Raw genomic sequence first — 20,059 nt, forward strand, 5'->3', positions numbered from 1 at the left:
GCCAGTATGTGAAAAATACTTAGCTAGTGAGTATGCCCAGCCAACCCAAGATCCAAAACTAAACTCAGAATTATTGTTTTCTATTTTTCATAAACTCATTTATACCTTACCATACTTTACAAGGAAATAAAAAGTATAGTGAAACTCACACACATGGGGATTTGCAACATTTTTAGTTTCTGATAAATTGACTAAATGCGAAATAGCATCATGACTTAAAGGAAAGAAGATGCTGAATCAGAATCATTCTTCCAGAGAAAATATAAAAAAAGGTCATATAACAGCCATGATGGGCATATCACCATCCCAGCCCTCACCACCCTTCCCAACCAGAACAGAATGAGAACAGGAGAACCAGAAATGACAGTTTATGTTAGAACTGAGTAGAAGCCACTGAGCTAGAAGACAAGAAACAGATCAAATTAAGATATAAAAGCCAGTCAAGACCTTCTTGCTAAAGAGCAAAGTGGGGTCAATTTAACCTAAAGTGTGGCAACTCTGTCTAGTTTACAGTTTACAGTTAATAATAAAAAGAGAAAAAAAGATAAAACTACTGGAAAGACCTAGGAACTAATAGTTGAGAATATGAATAACAAGAACAATTAAAACCAAAATGTCCTCATGTAAAGAGGTAACATGTTATATTCTTTGTTGTTTTTACTGCTATATGGTTCATATATATGTTAGATTGGACCATATGAAATTGCACATAATTGGCCAGGTGCGGTGGCTCACGCCTGTAATCCTAGAACTTTGGGAGGCTGAGGCAGGCGGATCACGAGGTCAGGAGATCGAGACCATCCTGGCCAACATGGTGAAACCCCATCTCTACTGAAAATACAAAAACAATATTAGCTGGGTGTGATGGTGGGCGCCTATAGTCCCAGCTACTTGGGAGAATGGCGCAAACCCAGGAGACGGAGCTTGCAATGAGCCAAGATCGTACCACTGCACTGCAGCCTGGGTAACAGAGCAAGACTCCGTCTCAAAAAAAAAAGAAAAGAAATTGCACAGAATTGACCATCATTAATCTAGAAAAATGGCACTTTCATATACTTCTATTTAAATATTTAAGTAAATGTAAAAAATTTAGTTCATTAATCTAAATACAAATTATATGTTTATTTTTAAAATATTTTCTTTTCTTTTTAAATTCTGAGACAGGATCTCACTCTGTCACCCAGCCTGCAGGGCTGTGGTGTGATCATACCTCATTGCAGCTTCAAACTCCTGGGCTCCAGAGATCTCCTGCCTCATCCTCCCAAGTAACTGTGACTATAAGCACATGCCACCGTGTCCAGCTAATTTTTTTTAAATTTTACTTTTTGTAGAGGTGGGGTCTCAATGTATTGACCAGGCTGGTCTCGAACTCCTGGGCTGAAACAATCCTCCTGCCTCAGCCTCCCAAAGCGTTGGATTATAGGTGTAAGCCACCGCACCAGCCTATTTTAAAAATGTTTTTTTTTTTTTTTGAGACAGAGTCTCACTCTGTCACCCAGGCTGGAGTGCAGTGGTGTGATCTCAGCTCACTGCAAGCTCCGCCTCCCAGGTTCACACCATTCTCCTGCCTCAGGCTCCCGGGTAGCTGGGACTATAGGCGCCCACCACCACACCCGGCTAATTTTTCATATTTTTAGTAGAGATGGGGTTTCACCATGGTCTCGATCTCCTGACCTCATGATCCTCCCACCTCGGCCTCCCAAAATGCTGGGATTATAAGCGTGAGCCACCGCACCCAGCCTTTAAAATCTTTTAAAGCAAGAAGTAGTTTTCTTTGTTTTACAATTTCACCTATGTACAACCTAGAAGAAAATGCTACTAATGACTTGTTGAAAAGTGGTAAGAAATATAGAAAAGTATTGAAAGGCAATAAACAGTTTCTTTAAAATTTTCTCTAACATCCCAACAGTAATAGGAATGTCAGAAGTAGTTCCTGTGGAAATCAATTTTACCTTTTCAAGGAACTGGAAAAATGTCAGCGTGTTCAACAGTTCTCATAATTTAATTCATCCTCAAATCTTTTAGATGTGTTTTCTCTTCTACAGGTCTGATAAAGAGTCCTCCAAATCACAACATACTTTTCTTATTTCTTTTATAAAATTAAGCCCTTAGGCTGGGCACTGTGGCTCATGCCTATAATCCCAGCACTTTGGGAGGCTGAGGCGGGTATATCACTTGAGCCCAGGAGTTCGAGAACAGCCTGGGCAACACAGTGAGACCCTGACTCTACAAAAAATAAAAACTAGCTGGGCATCATGGCGCATACCGGTAGTACTAGCTATTCAGGAGGCTGAGGTGGTAGGATCACTTGAGCCTGGGAGGTCGAGTGATGATATGCTTTGGATTTGTGTCTCAGCCTGGGAGGTCAAGTGATATGCTTTGGATTTGTGTCTCTGCCCAATCTCATGTTGCATTGTAATCCCCAATGTTGGGAGACGAGGCCTGGTAAATGGATCATGGGGGCAGATTTCCCTCTTACTCTTCTTGTGATAGTGAGTGAGTTTTCATGATATCTGGTTGTTCAAAGGTTTGTAGCAGCTACCCCTTCGCTCTTTTCCTCCTGTAAGATGAGCCTGCTTCCCCTTCTGCTGTGATTATACATTTCCTGAGGCCTCCCCAGCAATGCTTCCTGTACAGCCTGCAGAACTGTGAGCCAATTAAATGTCTTTTCTTTATAAATTACCCAGTCTCAGGTGTTCTTTATAGCAGTATGAGAAAGGACTAACACAGTACATTGGTACCAGGAGTGGTGTATTGTATAAAGATACCTGAAAATGTGGAAGTGACTTTGGAACTGGGTAATGGGCGGAGGTTGGAAAAGTGTGGAGGGCTCAGAAGAAGACAGGAAGATGATGGAAAGTTTGGAATGTCCTAGAGACTTGTTAAAATCACAGTGACCAAAATGCTAATAGTGATATGGTCAATGAAGTCCAGGCTAAGGAGGTCTCAGATGGAGATGAGGAACTTATTGGGAAATGGAGCAAAGGACACTTTTGTTATGAATTAGCAAAGAGGTTGGAGGCATTGTGCCACTACCCTAGGGATCTGTGGAACTTTGAACTTGAGAATGATGATTTAGGGCATCTGACAGAAGAAATTTCTAAGCAACAAAGTATTCAAGATGTGGCCTGGCTGCTCTAGCACCCTATGGTCATATTTGTGAGCAAATAAATGATGTAAAACTGGAGCTTATACTTAAAAGAGAAGCAGAGTGTAAAAGTTAGGAAAGTTTGCAGCCTGGAAAGAAAAACCCATTTTCTGGGGAGCAATTCAAACCAGCTGCAGAAATTCTCAAAAATAAAGAGGAGTCAAATGTTGCTAGCCAAGATAATGGGGGAAATGCCTTGAAGGCATTTCAGAGACCTTTGAGGCAGCCCCTCTCATCACAGGCCCAGAGGCCTAGGAGGGAAGAATGGCTTTGAGGACCAAGCCCAGGGCCCCACTGCTCTGTGCAGCCTCAGGACATGGTGTCCTGTATTGTGGCTGCTCCAGCTCCAGCCATGGTTAAAACGGCCCAAGGAACAGCTCAGGCCATTGCTTCAGAGGGTGCAAGCCGTAAATCTTGGTGGCTTCCACATGGTGTTAAGTCTGCAGATGCACAGAGTGCAAGAGTTGAGGCGTGGGAGCCTCCACCAAGATCTCAGAAGATGTATGGAAAAGCCTAGACGTCCAGGCAGAAGCCTGTTTCAGGGGGACCCTCTACTAGGGCAGTGCAGAGGGGAAATGTGGCACTGGAGCCTCCACACAGAGTCCCCACTGGGGCACTGCCTAGTAGAGCTGTGAGAAGAGGGCCACCATTCTCCTGACTCCAAAATGGCAGATTGAACGACAGCTTGCACCACACACCTGGAAAAGCCGCAGACACTCAGCAGCAGCCTGAGAGAGCAGCCGCAGGGGCTGTAGCCTGCAAAGCCTCAGGAGCAGAGCTGCCCAAGGCCTTGGGAGCCCACTTCTTGCACCAGTATGCCATGGATGTGAGACATGGGGTCAAAGGAATTTGGAGCTTTAAGATTTAATGACTGCCCTGCTAGGTTTTGAATTTGCATGGGGTCTATAAACCCTTTGTTTTGGCTGATTTCTCCCTTTTGAAATGGGTGTATTTACCCAATGCCTGTACCCTCATTGTATTTTGGAAGTAACTAACTTGTTTTTTATTTTACAGACTCACAGGTGGAAGGGACTTGACTGGTCTCAGATGAGACTTTGAATTGTGGACTTTTGAGTTAATGCTGAAATGAGTTAAGCCTTGGGGAACTGTTGAGAAGGGATAATTGTATTTTGCAATGTGAGAAGGACATGGGAATTGGGAGGGGCCAAAGGTGGAATGATATGGTTTGGATTTGTGTCCCTGCCCAAATTTAATGTTGAATTGTAATCCCTGATGTTGGAGGAGGGGCCTGGTGGAAGGTGAATAGATTATGGGGACAGATTTCCCTCTTACTGTTCTTGTGATAGTGAGTAAGTTCTCCAGAGATCTGGTTGTTTACAAGTGTGTAGCACCTCCCCCTTCACTCTCTTCCTCCTGCTCTGGCCATTTAAGATGAGCCTGCTTCCCCTTCTGCTGTGATTATAAGTTTCCTGAGGCCTCCCCAGCAATGCATCCTGTACAGCCTGCAGAACTGTAAGCCAATTAAACCTCTTTTCTTTATAAACTACCCAGTCTCAAGCAGTTCTTTATAGTAGTATGAGAACAGACTAATACATCGAGGCTGCAGTGAGCTGAGACATGCCACTGCACTCTAGCCTGGGTGACACAGCAGGACCCTCTTTCAAATAAATAAATAAATAAATAAATAAATAAATAAATAAATAAGTTAAGCCCTTTATCAAATGAAGGGCAATAACTTAAACAATTGGTTTTTAAAAAAATGTTTATATACCAACACATTTTCTAAAATGTCTATTATCAAGTAAATACTTAGTAAATACACTTCCAAATGGTTCTCTAATTTTACCATAAGCCTTCTTTAAAAATACAATTCTTTAATTAAAAGACAACAGCCATTTTATCATTTACATACCAGAAGCATTTCACTAGTATGACCTAAAAGATTCAACACTCTGCTGAAGTGAATTCAAATAATTAAACACAAAGAATCACTAGGGAAATATCAATTATTATATCATAAAAACTTCTCAATCCTATACATAATATGTTAGAATTAAGAATATTAAATGCAGAGTGTTTTCTGTTGCTATGTTACTCACTTTTCCTATACAGAAAAATCTTATTAGAAATTAGAAGAATTTCAGTTATAAAAAGAAAATTAAGCCTAAAGTATACTTATAAGAGCATACAGCATTGTTTCATAAAATATAAAAACTAGAAGTTGTCCAACAAAATACCATTATAATGCTCAGTACAGAATGTAAACAGGGATTGCTGTTGATGGCAGAAAGATTTGATATGATGTCTTTCTAATGTATTTGAAAAGCTTTGCTTACACTTATGATTTAAAGTTGATGTTCATTTAAAGTGGGAGCGTATACATGGTTCTTAAATACTAGCTGCCTTTCATGCCTTTTATTTTAAGTACAAAATTTGTGGACTCCAGACAATAAGCTTGTACCTCATGAACATGTGCAGATAGGTCTGTCAGAATATACCATAGCTTAGTGGGTTAAAAAAACAAAAGAATGAATAAGACCTACTATTTGATAGCACAATAGACTGCCTATGGTCAATAGTAACTTAATTGTACATTTTGAAATAACTTAGAGTATAACTGGGTTGTTTGTAACTCAAAGGATAAATACTTGAGGGGACAAAACACCCTATTCTCCATGATGTGCTTATTTCACATTGCTTGCCTGTATCAAAACATCTCATGTACCCCATAGATATATACACTTACTATGTATCCACAAAAATTTTTTAAAAAATTAAAGAAAAAGAATATAACAGCCGGGTGCAGTGGCTCATGCCTGTAATACCAGCACTTTGGGAGGCCGAGGCAGGCCGATCACAAGGTCAGGAGTTCAAGACCAGTCTGACCAACATGGTGAAACCCTGTCTCTACTAAAAGTACAAAAATTAGCTGTGGCCGGGCACCATGGCTCACACCTGTAATCCCAGCACTTTGGGAGTCCCAGGCAGGTGGATCACAAGGTCAAGAGATGGAGACCATTCTGGCCAATATGGTGAAACCCCATCTCTACTAAAAATACAAAAATTAGCTGGGCATGGTGGCACACGTCTGTAGTCCCAGCTACTCAGGAGGCTGAGGCAGAAGAATCGCTTGAATCCGGGAGGCGGAGTTTGCGGTGAGCCAAGATCGCGCCACTGCACTCCAGCCTGGCGACAGAGCAAGACTCCGTCTCAAAAAAAAAAAAAAAAAAAAAAAAAAAAGAATATACCATAGCTAAAAAACACAAAGGAGGGTTTAGAATGACTTACAGATCTGGCCTTCTGGGCTCCAGCTGGTGGTCTCCATTCATTTCTATGCAATATAGCATTCCTTTTAACTGGCACAGATATCCTTGATCTTGGTGGGCACTTTCCCTGGAATCTCACTTTTTGTATTTTACACTCTTAATTAACCAAAATAAAACAGCTTCAATGTTTTAAAAATTGTACACCATTAATACTGATACTTATAAGAGTATAAATATAAGCTACATTTCATAACACAGTACGTTTACTTTTTAGCCAGAGATATTTTACACACAGTGAGAGTACTGATGAAAAATTAATATGCAATTTCTTTAAATGAAAAAAAAACATTTTTTCAGAGTCCCTTTGCATATTTCTAGTAATACATAACATCACTTTTTTTCAGAAAAATAGAAATTAATATTAACATTTACAGAAACAATATGTATGGGGTAATAATAAAAGTTATTAAATTTGGTCATTAGAACTTGGGTTATCAGGCCACTCCATTCATGCCACATTGTTTGGAATTTATGAGTAGATCTTCTCTCTTTTTTTTTGTTGAGACAGTCTTGCTCTGTCACCCGGGCTATGGTGCAGTGGCAGGGTCTGAGCTCACTGCAACCTTCACCTCCCGAGTTCATGCGATTCTCGTGCCTCAGCCACCCAAGGAGCTGGGATTACAGGCATGGGCCACCAGGTCCAGCTAATTTTTATATTTTTAGTAAAGACACGGTTTGGCCACATTGGCCAGACTGGCATCAAACTCCTGGCCTCCAGTGATCTGCCCTCCTTGGCCTCCCAAAGTGCTGGGACTGAGGTATGAGTAGATCTTCTAATGCTTGTCTTTATCTCCATCAAAATTTGTTCTTGGGCTGGGTAAGGTGGCTCGCACCTATAATCCCAGCAATTTGGGAGGCCAAGGTAGGAGGATTGTTTGAGCTCAGGAGTTCGAGACCAGCCTGGGCAACACAGTGAGACCCCATCTCAATTAAAAAAAAAACTGTTCTTGTTCTCCTATCTTACCTAGATTAGAAATATGGACAATACACTGTCCCATACTCTGTACTTGTCTATTTTCTAAACATTCTCAATCTAGACTGGTATATAACAATGTTAGTCAAATTAAATGGCAAAGAGGCTCATTCATTTTCTCTTTAACTTTCCTTGATTTTAGAATCTCTATCTCAATGGATAACATTTCCCTATCATGGATTCCTTTGAGAGGTTTTCTGCTCCTCCTGATATTGTAAGTCCAGGCATTCAGTTATGGCTAAATTCTGGGGCTTTGACTTTCACAGCATCAAATGAATTAGTAATTTTCTCTTTCTTAATGCACCCCTCCCTCTGACACACAGCTTAGCTGATTCTTGACACAAGGACTAAAATTGTTTTCTTTGGCCAGGCGCGGTGGCTCACGCCTGTAATCCCAGCACTTTGAGAGGCCGAGGCAGGCGGATCACGAGGTCAGCAGATCGAGACCATCCTGACTAACACAGTGAAACCCCATCTCTACTAAAAAAAATACAAAAAATTAGCCGGGAGTGGTGGTGGGCGGCTGTAGTCCCAGCTACTCGGGAGGCTGAGGCAGGAGAATGGCGTGAACCCAGGAGGTGGAGTTTGCAGTGAGCGGAGATCGCGCCATTGCACTCCAGCCTGGATGACAGAGCGAGACTCCATCTCAAAAAAAAAAAAAAGTTTTCTCTATTTATTACTACCATAAAATATCTCCTGCCTTCTTTGGGAACCACAAAGTAATAGTTCTTACTGTTACCAATTAGGCCCCAAGATCCTAACTTCAGCTCCGATGGTCCTTTGCAACAGAATTCTTAATTGCCGGTCTATCCTCTTTCAGAAAAATAAGTTTCATCTCATCATCCATGTCTATCTGCAACCTTCTCCCACTCTGGCCCTTCACTACACAAAAGTTAAGTTTGGGCTCAACCTCTTCAAGCATCTCTATTAGCATGTCCTCTGCTTCATGGAGGTTTCCTGACTAATGAGAAGGAACCCTGTGGTCATGCATGAGCTAGATATACAACTTTCAGGCACACTCACTAGTTGCCATTTGACAAGATGATTTTTCTCCTGCTTATACTGCTTGCATTTTTTAAATGTCCACTTTCAATATGTTTGGTGAAATTTCCTTGCATTACTCTCTGTGTGAGACATGTGTAATAAATACTTTTGATTGCATGGCAAAGTCACACTTACTCTGGACCACCTTCCCAGCATGTCGAGAAGCTGGCACTCCTGCTCTGCATATAAGCATGTGATTGAATTCTTCCTGAATGACCTAAAACCGAACACACATGTCAAGGACCTGCAACCCAAAATCTCTGCCAAAATCCAAAGAGTCACCTCAAAACTCACCTCAGGAGTCAAATATTTGGGAATAAGATTCTCTAAAAAGGGCCTTTTCAAAATGGAATTTATGGATGGTCGGTCTCGAGGAGATACTTGAAAGAGCTGAGATATCAAGGAATGTAGCTCACGAGAAAACCTTGGAGATATTGGGGCAAAATGTGCTTGACAAATCTTCAGAACCAACTGCTGTAAGTTGTTACCCTCAAACTGAAAGGACAAGGAGCAATGATACTAAATCAGAGAAAAGTTACTAAAGGAACAAATAATAAAAGTGTTAAAGTAACAAATATACCAAGAAGCAAAACAACGCCTTTAAATTGCAGTTAGAAGCACTAGGGCCACCTGTAATCCCAGCAATTTGGGAGGCCAAGGCAGGAGGATCACTTGAGCCCAGGAGTTCAAGACCAGCCTAGGAAACATAGTTAGACCTCATCTCTCCAAATCATGGTTTTTAAACATTTGCTGGGCTTGGTGGCATGAGCCTGTGGTCCCAGCTACTTGGGAGGCTGAGGCAAGAGGACTGTCTAAGCCCAGGCGGTCAAAGCTGCAGTGAGCCGTGATCACGTCACTGCACTCCAGCCTGGGTGACAGAGTCAGACCCTGTCTCAATCAAAAAATAAAAAAGAGCACTATGGTCCACCCTAAATTGTTTTCATCAACTAATCTTTCATGAGCAGATACTGCAGTTACTCAACAAGATGCCATGTTATTTAAAACAAGTTTTTATTTTGTTTTTTGTCTTATTATCAAAATAATGTTTACTCATAATAAAAAACTGGAAGGTATAGGAAGTTATAAAGACAGGGGGAAAAAGTATAATTTTACCACTCAGAGGTATAGCTCCTTCTGATCCTTTTTAAAAATGATGTTTATTTTACAAAGTTGAGGTCATACTGATATGAAATTTTATCTCGTTTTTTAAAATTAACATAAACATTGTTTAATTTCCTCTAAAATGCTTCATAGACCAGCAATCTTCTATTGTATGAAACCAACAGTTATTTATACATAATAATATTCAACACCATGGTGTAGCAATAAAGGTACACATTGGCTGGGCATGGTGGCTCATGCCTGTAATCCCAGCACTCTGGGAGGCCAAGGTGGGCAGATCACCTGAGGTCAGGAGTTCAAGACCAACCTGGCCAACATGGCGAAACCCTGACTCTACTAAAAATACAAAAAAATTAGCCGTGTGTGGTGGTGGGCACCTGTAATCCCAGCTCCTCAGGAGGCTGAGGCAAGAGAATTGCTTCAACCCAGGAGTCGGAGGTTGCAGTGAGCTGAGATCGTGCCACCGCACTCCAGTCTAGGTGACAGAGCGGGACTCCATCTCAAAAAAAAAAAAGGGGGTACACATTTTGGTCAGACACTGGCTGTGCAACCCTTGACAATAATTAATAACAATAATGACAGCTGTGGAGAAAAAGAGTTGATGTAGCAGGCTCTCCTCAGAAAGGCCTGCTTACAATGTTGGCCCGTGGCTGGTGTCTGGGAACTAAGATTTCAGAAGAATCCCCACCATTCCCTGAATGTTAAGAGTGGCTCTCTTTGCCTCAGCTATTTATGTGAACAAAATGGTTTATGCTGAACACCTGCTTTCTTCCCAGGAGTCTGGAAGTTTGGCATATGCCAGGTAGAGGGTGCCTATGTGACCAGTCCCCAGTAAAAATCCTGGGCACTGGGTATATCCGATGAGCTTTCTTATAGATCACATTTCACAGGTGACGTGGGTAACAATGCTGGAGGATTTGGCACATCCCATGTGACCTCTGGGAAAAGACTCTTAAAAGCTTGTGCCTGGTTTCCTATGAACTTTGCCCATGTACATTTTCCTTTTGCTGAACGTATCTATTCATACACTATTTAATTAATTAATTTATTTATTTATTTTTATTTTTATTTTTTTTTGAGATGGAGTCTTGCTGTCACCCAGGCTGGAGTGCAGTGGCGTGGTCTCAGCTGACTGCAGCCTCTGCCTTCTGGGTTCTAGCAATTCTCGTGCCTCAGCCTCCCAACTAGCTGCGACTGCAGGCACACGCCACCATGCCAGGCTAATTTTTGTATTTTTAGTAGAGACAGGGTGTCACCATCATGTTGGCCAGGTTGGTCTCCAACTCCTGACCTCAAGTGATCCACCCACCTCAGCCTCCCAAAGTGCTGGGATTATAGGCATGAGCTACCATGCCAAGCCCACACAATTTATTTTTAATGGAAATATGCTACACATACTATTCTCCAATTTGGACTTTTTACTTTATAATATTGCTTGGACATCTTTCCATGTCATCTATCATTATTTTAAGTAGCTTATCCATATAATTTTTAACAATCTAATAAAACCAAACATTAACCTTTTTCTCCCAGAAGTTAATTTCTTTTCTACAATTCCAATAATTCAAGATTAGTCTGACAATGAGCATACTTACAGGATGTTTGAGTGTGCAGAGCTCATATAAGACACAGCCAAGAGACCAAATATCCCTAAAGAAGATAAGAGTTTACATGCCAAGAAAATATCCGTAATTCTTAATAAAAGCTTTTATCCTTACAGTGCCTTAAATTTGTGTCACTTTACAATTTTATGTAAGTTGATCAGCTTTTACAAATGCTTTCAGATATATCATCAATTCTTATTAGAAGTTGAGAGGTAAAATGAAAACCATTTGTAGTTTGTCAGATTTCTAGTCGAAGAAAGGCACACAAACTTTGCTACAACCTGGTGGCTTAATATTTAGTTCAGCTTCCTGCTCAAAAACAATGTACGTATGATGAAATGTTGAGCAATTTGGAGGAGGCAGGCAGAACTCAAACATGGATTTGTTTTGACTCAAAAGGTAATATTTGGCTGATTTTGAAAGATATATCCTACTCAAGGCTTTTGACAGAACCAAAGTTATATTATGTGATAAACATAGTATCTGATTCTCAATAAACATTTAAAAATATACTTAAAATATATATCACGAGCTTTGCTCCTTACAGATTTAGTACTTCATAAATATTTATGTGTGATTGGTTTGAGGAGTTATTTTATAGAACACAAAGCACAATTAAATCTAAAAGATCAAAAAATGTCTCATGAGAAGTCAAGGAGTCAAAGCAAGAAGGAATCATTAAAGTGAGGAGTGAGGTAAATGGCTCCTCTAGCAGCAACGCTTTGTGCATGAGTGTGTGTGTGTGTGTGTGTGTGTCACAGAGAAGGAGAGAGAGATAGACTTATACTAAGGGTTTGAGTACAAAAGACGGTAAGTACAATAGATGGTAAGATTGGTGGGAAAGATTGGTGGGAAACAAATTTGTGGGATTTTTTTAATAATTTTTTTTTTCATTAACAAGGTTTCACCATGCTGCTCAGGCTGGTCTCAAACTCTTGAGCTCAAGCAATACTCCCTCCTTGGCCTCCCAAAGTGCTGGGATTACAGGTGTGAGACACCTGCACCTGACCCAGGAAACAAACATGAACTTTCTAGACCTTCTAGAAACTCACTGACCATTTCACACCACACAGACTTGTCTTTACTAGGGCTTCCACAGACCCAAACTTCTCTTCTGTTCCCAGAGCACCCTCTGTAGCCAGGGTAGAGAATTTATATGCCCCCAGGGCTCAGGCCAGTACTGCAGCCACCTGGGGGTTGGGTGGGGCCAGTTGCAGGCCTGAGACCACTCTGCATATTGAGGACTGTGGTGAACCAGTCCTCTAATGGAGCCAGCAGCTACCCACCTGATTATTGCTAAGATCTTCCAATTTTCAGAGGTACAAACTATGCATATTTTAAAGTCTTTCAATATTTAATTTTTTTTTTTGGATGTAGTGACAGGGTCTCACAATGTTGTCCAGGTTGGTCTTGAACCCCTGGACTCAAGCGATCATCCCCCTCAGCCTCCCAAAGTGCTGGGATTATAGGCATAAGCCACCATATCCAGCAGTATTTAAATGTTGATTCAAATTCTTGAAAAGCAGTACAAGCAAACAAAACAATGCAGCTGACCCAAGGCTGTCTGTGGCATGCCCTGCTCTGAACAGCCTACTTTCCGTCCAACACACCCTACATGAATTCCTGCACAACTAACTTGAAGCCAAACTCCTTGGTGCCAGGGGATGTCTCAAAAAAAAAAAAAAAAAAAAAAAATCCCTGTTATTTTATTATGCAGAGAAATTCTTACTATTCTTTTTGTAAATCTCTATCATCTGAGCTTTGCCTTCCATTTATCTCCTTCAAAGTCCAATAGCCAAGAATCTCTTGGGCATTTTTTCCTAATCAAAAGGACAATTAACTTCCAAAGGGAACTCAGTCTTCCTTATCACCAACTTGTTCAATGGCAGCCAGCTTTGAAAAATGAAATTTTTTTCCTTCTCCTTATAGGAAGCAAAAACTCCTCTTCACCTTTTCTTGCAGTATACATTAACATTACTGCTGAGGGCCAGGTGCAGTGGCTCACACCTGGAATCCCAGCACTTTGAGAGGCCGAAGCGGGCAGATCACCTGAGGTCAAGAATTCAAGACCAGCCTGGCCAACATGGTGAAACCCTGTCTCTACTAAAAATACAAAATATTAGCTGGGCATGGTGGTGCGTGCCTGTAGTCCCAGGTACTTGGGAGACTGAGGCATGAGAATTGCTTGAACCCGGGAGGCAGAGATTGCAGTGAGCCGAGATCATGCCACTGCACTCCAGCCTGGATGACAGAGCCAGACTCCATCTCAAAAAAAAAAAAATTATTGCTGAGAACCAGACTCTGATATCACATACATAAAAACTAACTGGGTTTTAAAGCTGGAAGACACCTTGAAGATTACCTAGTCAATACTCTTATTATTATGAGTTAGGGAACTGAGGCCCACAGAGGTCAAATGACTTGGTCAAGTTAGCAACTAAGCCAAGACTAGGATTCCTAGCTCCTAATCCAGTGAGCGGTCACCAGACCACATTGTCTTCTACTTCATCCTCTTCAATCTTTTCTTGCAATAGACTAAACAGTACTTCAAAGGTAAGAACATATAATACAAAAATGGACATCACAGTGACTGCAATTTTCGATGTCATTTTTTATACCACTTGTATCTTTAAATGAAGAGAAATGGCTTTCTTCTAAACAAGTTTGAAACCTTCAGGTAACACTGCTCAGAGATAGTCACTGGGATCCCCATTTTGTGGCAGGCCAGGTCTTACCAACGCGGGCCTCCATCACAACTGTTTCTGTACTGACTGAGTGGTGAAGTTAAGTATTAAAAGCTAAAAAAGCCAGTGCCTAGCCAGGCACAGTGGCTCACATCTGTAATCTCAACACTTTGGGAGGCTGAGGCAGGCAGATCATGAGGTCAGGAGTTTGAGACCAGCCTGGACAACATGATGATACCCCACCTCTACTAAAAATATAAAACTTTAGCTGGGCATGGTGGCAGGCACCTGTAATCCCAGATACTCAGAAGGCTGAGGCAGGAGAATCGCTTGAACCTGGGAGGCGGAGGTTGCAGTGAGCCGAGATTGTGCCATTGCACTCTAGCCTGGGTGACAAGAGCAAGACTCTGTCTCAAAGGAAAAAAAAAAAAAGCCAGTGCCCTTATACAAAGGCTGTAATGTAACAAAAGCCCATCAAGAGTTTTGCCTAGGCCTTTCCTGGGCCTTAAACCATGACAAAATAATGAAGGAATTCTTAACAGGAGCCATTTAAGATTAAACAAGTTTTATTGGTGGTCTGAAGAAACTCCCCAGGCCTCCACAAACAAGTTTATTGGAGGTCTGAAGGAACTCCCTAAACCTCCATGATTTAGCAGGAGACAAAATAAGGGTAATCACCCCAGGACCTAGACCCATTTAGATTAAGTAAGCTTACTGAGGCTCCAGAATAAAGTCTTCAGGACTCAGACCTTAGTTATAGATTAAAAGGAGTTAATCACTGTGTCTTTAAATGAATGCACACTTACACATAGATATATAGCTTAGAAGGTGTATAAGCTCTGAAAAACTTTGTAATTTTGAGTCGGTCTGGTGATAATTTCCAGGCCTTCTCCCTGTACTGGTTACAAAAATAAAAACTCTCTTCCTCCCCAGTTCATCTGCATCTCGTATTGGACCGTGAGAAATAGCAGCCCAACCCTCAGTTTGGTCAGGAACAATTTCACACATGAAGAAAATGAAATTACAAAAGTACCATAAGAAATAGAGAAGAGATTTGAATTTTAGTTTCTGGAATCTTCATTCAGTGTCATCCATCAGATTTTACTGACACTTTCAAACTAAGAGTCAGCAACTTACGTTTTATTGTTGTAGGGTTTATTCTGACAGATCTCTGGGGACAGGTAGTAAGGTGTTCCAATACAAGTTCGAGCAAGTTCCATGGAACTAGTAAATTATATTAAATAATAAATCAGCATGATTTTTTATTGGAGTAAGAAAAGTCTTAAGACATGGACATGCAAGAAAAAAATGTGAAAATGGATAACACAAGATTTGATGCATACATGTGTTAGAAGAAAGCAAAACACTGTATGTTGATAAAGTAACTAAATCAGCTGATTTTTAAACTCACAATTCACCTCCCAAAAATTTACACATTAAAATATTTTTTTTTATGGCTTAAAGACTCCACAAAGAGATGAAATTGTCATGTTATAAAAATCTCTCAGATGTAGAGATTATCAAATTGCAACCTCATGATTTAAAACTTGGAAAATACAAAAATGAATAAGGGAGAAAAAAGTTACCCAGAATCTTAGCACCTAAAACAATTATTGTTAAAATTCCGATATATTTCCTTCCTGTCTTTTTTCCACACATATTTTTCATATAACTGTGATCACAATGTATTTAAAATTCAGAATTCCATTGTCTTTACTTAGTATAACAAAGTTATCAAGAAGTCTTCAAAACCACAAATGTTTATGATACATTCAGGTACATGGCCATGGTCATGCCAAGCTTTATTAAATTTAACCATTTCCCAATTGTTTAGGCATTTACGTTATTCCAAATTTCAAATTATTCCCTTGGAAGAAATTCCCAGAAACAGAATATTTAAAAATCTCTTGATACATATTGCCACCAAATTGTCTTCCAAACAGGTGCACCAGTTTATTCTGCTAGAAAGTGTGTAAACCAAAAATAAAATTCTAAGCCCCCCAACCAACTCATAAACCCTCCCTTTGGCCAAGGACATTCCAAAGTTAACCTGAAAAACTAGTTCAGGCCATGATGGGAAGCAGTGTCGGACGTGCCTCATTATCTCCTCCTCCCCTTTGGAATTCAGGCACAGTTGACCAGCATTAACATTAAAACAGACCTTAAGACTGACAAAGCAGACTCCTTGTAGCAATAAGATACCAAAGTCCAGCCTGACTCTAGTATAACATCACATGACAGATAGCAGGCCTGAAAGAAATCAAAATATTTTACCCCAAATCATGTTTCTTTTTCCGTATCTTGAAATAGTCCTGCAAAGATATCTCTTGTGGGGAAAATCTACATTTTGAAGAAAATTCCCTTCTTTTTCCAAGGCTTTTTCCTGATCCAGGAAAAAATTAACTAAGAGTCTGGCACCTTTTAAAATCTGATAAGAGGAAACATTTACAATCTATTCTCTCTGAGGCCTGCTACTTGGAGATTTCATCTGCATAATAAAAACCTTCATTTCCACAACCCCTTATCTTAACCCAGACACTCCCTTCCACTAATTCCAGGTCTTTAGATAGACTCTTTCAATCAATTGCCAATCAGAAAAGTTTTTAATCCACCTATGACCTGGAAGCTCCCTCCCATTCTTCCCAGCTTGAGTTGTCCTGCTTTTCTGGACCAAACCCATGTACATCTTATTGATATCTTGCGTCTCCCTAAAATGTACAAAGCCAAGCTGTAGACCGGCCACCTTGGGTACATGTTCTCAGGATCTCCCGAGGGCTATGTCACAGGCATGGACCTTTGGTCACTCGTATTTGGCTCAGAATAAATCTCTTCAAATATTTTACAGAGTTTGACTTTTTTCATTAAGAAGTGTAAACCTGCCTATTTCACTAAATTCTCTCTAGCTTTATGCGTATTACAGTCACATCCATGTTTGATAAACTGGAATCACTACAGAATATTAGCAACATCATTCTATTACACCACAATTTATCTTGAGAATTTTAATCTCAAAGTACCATCTGATGTAATGCATTTACATAAAGCTACCTAAAATTATTTAGACAACCAAGATTTTAATATCTTCTTAATCCATGATACCTAAAAATACATATTTGGGCCACTTTGACTAGAAAGAAAAATTATTTTCAAAGTACTTACTTATTCAGGACTCTTGCTATACCAAAGTCCCCAAGCTTTGCCACCATTCCATTCTTACTAAGAAAAATGTTCTATAAATAGAGAAAATGTCATGTTGTTTGAGGTACTTCAAGAAAAGATCAGTTCTGTCTTAGTCTTCTCTCTGAGCTGTTACCTGAGCTTTTATGTCCCTGTGTAATATCTTCCTGTCATGAATATGTTTTAGTCCTAGAGAAATCTGCACAAACCAACCAAGGATCTATAGAGAGAACACAAAACAAAGCCACTGAATAGCCTGGTAGTCACTGAAATGTCTTCATGGTAACCTGCAAAAAGAAAGAAAGAAATTATACACACACACACACACACACATACACACATATAGTGTATGTGTATTTATAGGAATGAAGTTAATAGGTGCACTTTATTATATTATTATTTTCATTTTACAACTAAAAAAATGGAGGCACAGAAAAGTAATCCAAATATCACTGGTATCAAGGGAAATTCCCCATGCAGAAAAAGGTAAGTAGAAGCAAGGGAAAGAGGCATGCCGTTCATGATTTTCTTTTTTTTCCTACTTAACCCTGGGGTGCTAACTGCATTGTGAATAGTACACAAGCAGCGCTGTTTTCTGATAACCTGGGAGCCATTGGTTCTTCCTTTACAGTGGAAGGAGGGTGACAAGGGTCGGGAGAGAAAGAGGAAGAAATGGGTGATCTGTGAGGTTGTTAGGAATTGTAATAAAATATCGATATATCTAATACAAAACCAACAAATACTTTACTTTTGAAGTTTAATTTTATTTCTAAGTCATGATTTGATTTTATCTTTGTTGACCATGAGCCTCTTTATGAAAATGTGTTCTATGCCTACAGAGATTTATTTAATCTATTCTAAAATTTCACTGGTTCTTTGTCTGCCAAATTATACAGAAAGAGGAAAATAATAGGAATAAAGCTATATTCCAGACATTAATATTCAGTTGTAATTTTAGTTCATTCCCAACAAAAAGAAATGTAACTCAAAATTTTGTCATGAGAAGCATTTTTATAAAATGTGGCAAAATAATACTTAGATAAGAAAAAAGAGTTTCTATCAATATGGATTTTAATATATAATATAAATGAGCATACAAAGAATGCTTGATTAATCTTACAGAAGTTAGAGATATTGATTCTTTAATCCTTCATATATTCAAAATATTCAACTTTAAGAGGAAATTATATGAGCATGATGCTCTTACATGCTAAAATAGAACAAAGAAACAAATGGCCAAAGGAAAGATGGTGGGCCTTTCCTGTGTGCTTCTTGAGGCAATGGCCGTACCATCAATCATACAGGCGCTAATTCAGATTCCTCTCCACACACACAAACCTGTCTCCTTCATGAGTACCACTCCCAAGAGGGTTCCAAGGAGGCTTGGAGTATAGAAGAGAAATACATTTGTGCAAAGAGAAAGTGGGAGAGGCCATTATTCTTTATCTTTTATCTCCCCCTCTTAATAACCAATGAAACTAAATAGGCATTGCCAAGACAAGCTTCTATCCTCCCTAGCAAAGTGGGATATCTAGTTTAAAACAGAGCACCAAATGGTAAAAGAGAAAACAGTGAAGCTATAAATATGTTACATGTTAAATGGCTAAGGAACACTCACATTCAGATTTTTTTTTAACCATGAAGACTTATCTCAGAGGCATCCTACATGAGATTGTCCAAACAGACTATCTTTTCTCAAGAAAATCTCACTCTCTAAAAAACAATTCAGTTTAAGTTCAACTGCAAACTTGTTCTGGACTGAATCTACCAAGAATATTGATCTACTATTTTATAGTTTGAATTTCTCTACCAAAACACATGCTTTATATCAACATAGTCTAGTACTTATGACATTATAAATTTAATTCTCCCCCTACCACACATACAAAAATTAAAAAGTAAATTAGAAGTTTTTACCTGATCTTCACTAAAGAACACACCCCGTTGTCTATTGATCCTTTTCATGAGATCCCCTCCATCACAATATTCCATTACAATAAACAGCCTGCCGTTCTCTGTAAGAAAAGGAATCATTTGGTGCTGGAAGGATTTCAGATATTTATCAGTCATGTTCTGGCTGTGGAATCAAGATGGACTGGGTTCTAATTCCACTATACCATTTATATTTCTCAGCTCTGTGACTCTGGGCAAGTCACTTTAACTTCTCTGTGCCTCACTACCTCATCTGTAAAATGGAAATATTATAGAAATTTCTTCTTTGGATTGTTGGAAAGACTAAATGAGTTAATCCATGTCAGATGCTTAGAATAGTGCCTATACATAATGAGAGTTTAAGAAATGTTGGCTATTTTTATTAATACATTCCTTTGAGAGATTAGAAATCTGCTGTAAAAATAGCAGCTGTGACTCTTTCATAACACCCCAGGAAGAATTAATAGCCCCTTCTTGAATTTGGGCATAAAGCCATATTTATATGGCACTTATTCATCTATGTTATTGAATATTATAGAAACTCTTATAACTGACCTCTGCCTAAACCACTCACTAGATTACAGGACACTCTCCATTGCTATTGCCCCATCAAGGTTACCACTAAATACTACTAGGCTCTCTAGTATGTCCAAGTACCTCTGCTCTTACCAATTGAACTGAATCTTATCAAGATCATTGTTTTTTTTCCCAAATATGTTTACGCCATTTATTCTTGTCTTTATAACAGAAACTGACGAAATATGAATAGAAAATGAAAGGTGATTATTTTCCAAAAGCTATGCTGATTATTTTGGAGGACTCAGTAAAAGTGAGTAGTTTTTAAAAAAAAAAGCTATTGACCTACATGTTGATGGGATGAATGAAATATAACTGGAAAACTTCTAAAAGGATTATGTACAGACTATCCACAAATCCTTGCTCCACATTAAAAAAAGAAACTAGAAATTCTAAATAAGACATATAGCTTACGTAAGAAAGAAAATTCAGAACTACAGTGAGTGGACTCATAATCTACCAACTATAATTCTGAATTTTCTTGAACTGTAGTGAGTTATTCTTGTCTTTAT

At 39.4% G+C, this 20,059-nt stretch overlaps 1 protein-coding gene across 4 annotated transcripts in view; it reads right to left on the reverse strand.

Annotated features, from left to right (window-relative positions):
- The window catches only part of NEK5 (NIMA related kinase 5), a 91,512-nt gene that overhangs the window by 55,320 nt on the left and 16,133 nt on the right, over window positions 1-20,059 (reverse strand). For 3 of the 4 annotated variants that reach the window (XM_054446323.2, XM_054446321.2, XM_063650892.1), the window contains exons 5-12: window positions 18,957-19,054; window positions 17,176-17,259; window positions 17,022-17,092; window positions 15,000-15,086; window positions 11,170-11,224; window positions 8,747-8,947; window positions 8,588-8,669; window positions 6,398-6,531 (exon numbers count right to left, since the gene is read on the reverse strand). In XM_054446323.2, coding sequence (XP_054302298.2) covers window positions 6,398-6,531; window positions 8,588-8,669; window positions 8,747-8,947; window positions 11,170-11,224; window positions 15,000-15,086; window positions 17,022-17,092; window positions 17,176-17,259; window positions 18,957-19,054 — 812 coding nt within the window. The remainder of the gene's footprint in view (window positions 1-6,397; window positions 6,532-8,587; window positions 8,670-8,746; window positions 8,948-11,169; window positions 11,225-14,999; window positions 15,087-17,021; window positions 17,093-17,175; window positions 17,260-18,956; window positions 19,055-20,059) is intronic. The other variant, XM_054446322.2, reaches the window with a different exon arrangement.

This window comes from Pongo pygmaeus, chromosome 14, assembly GCF_028885625.2.
Source record: "Pongo pygmaeus isolate AG05252 chromosome 14, NHGRI_mPonPyg2-v2.0_pri, whole genome shotgun sequence".
Classification (NCBI taxonomy): Eukaryota; Metazoa; Chordata; class Mammalia; order Primates; family Hominidae; genus Pongo; species Pongo pygmaeus.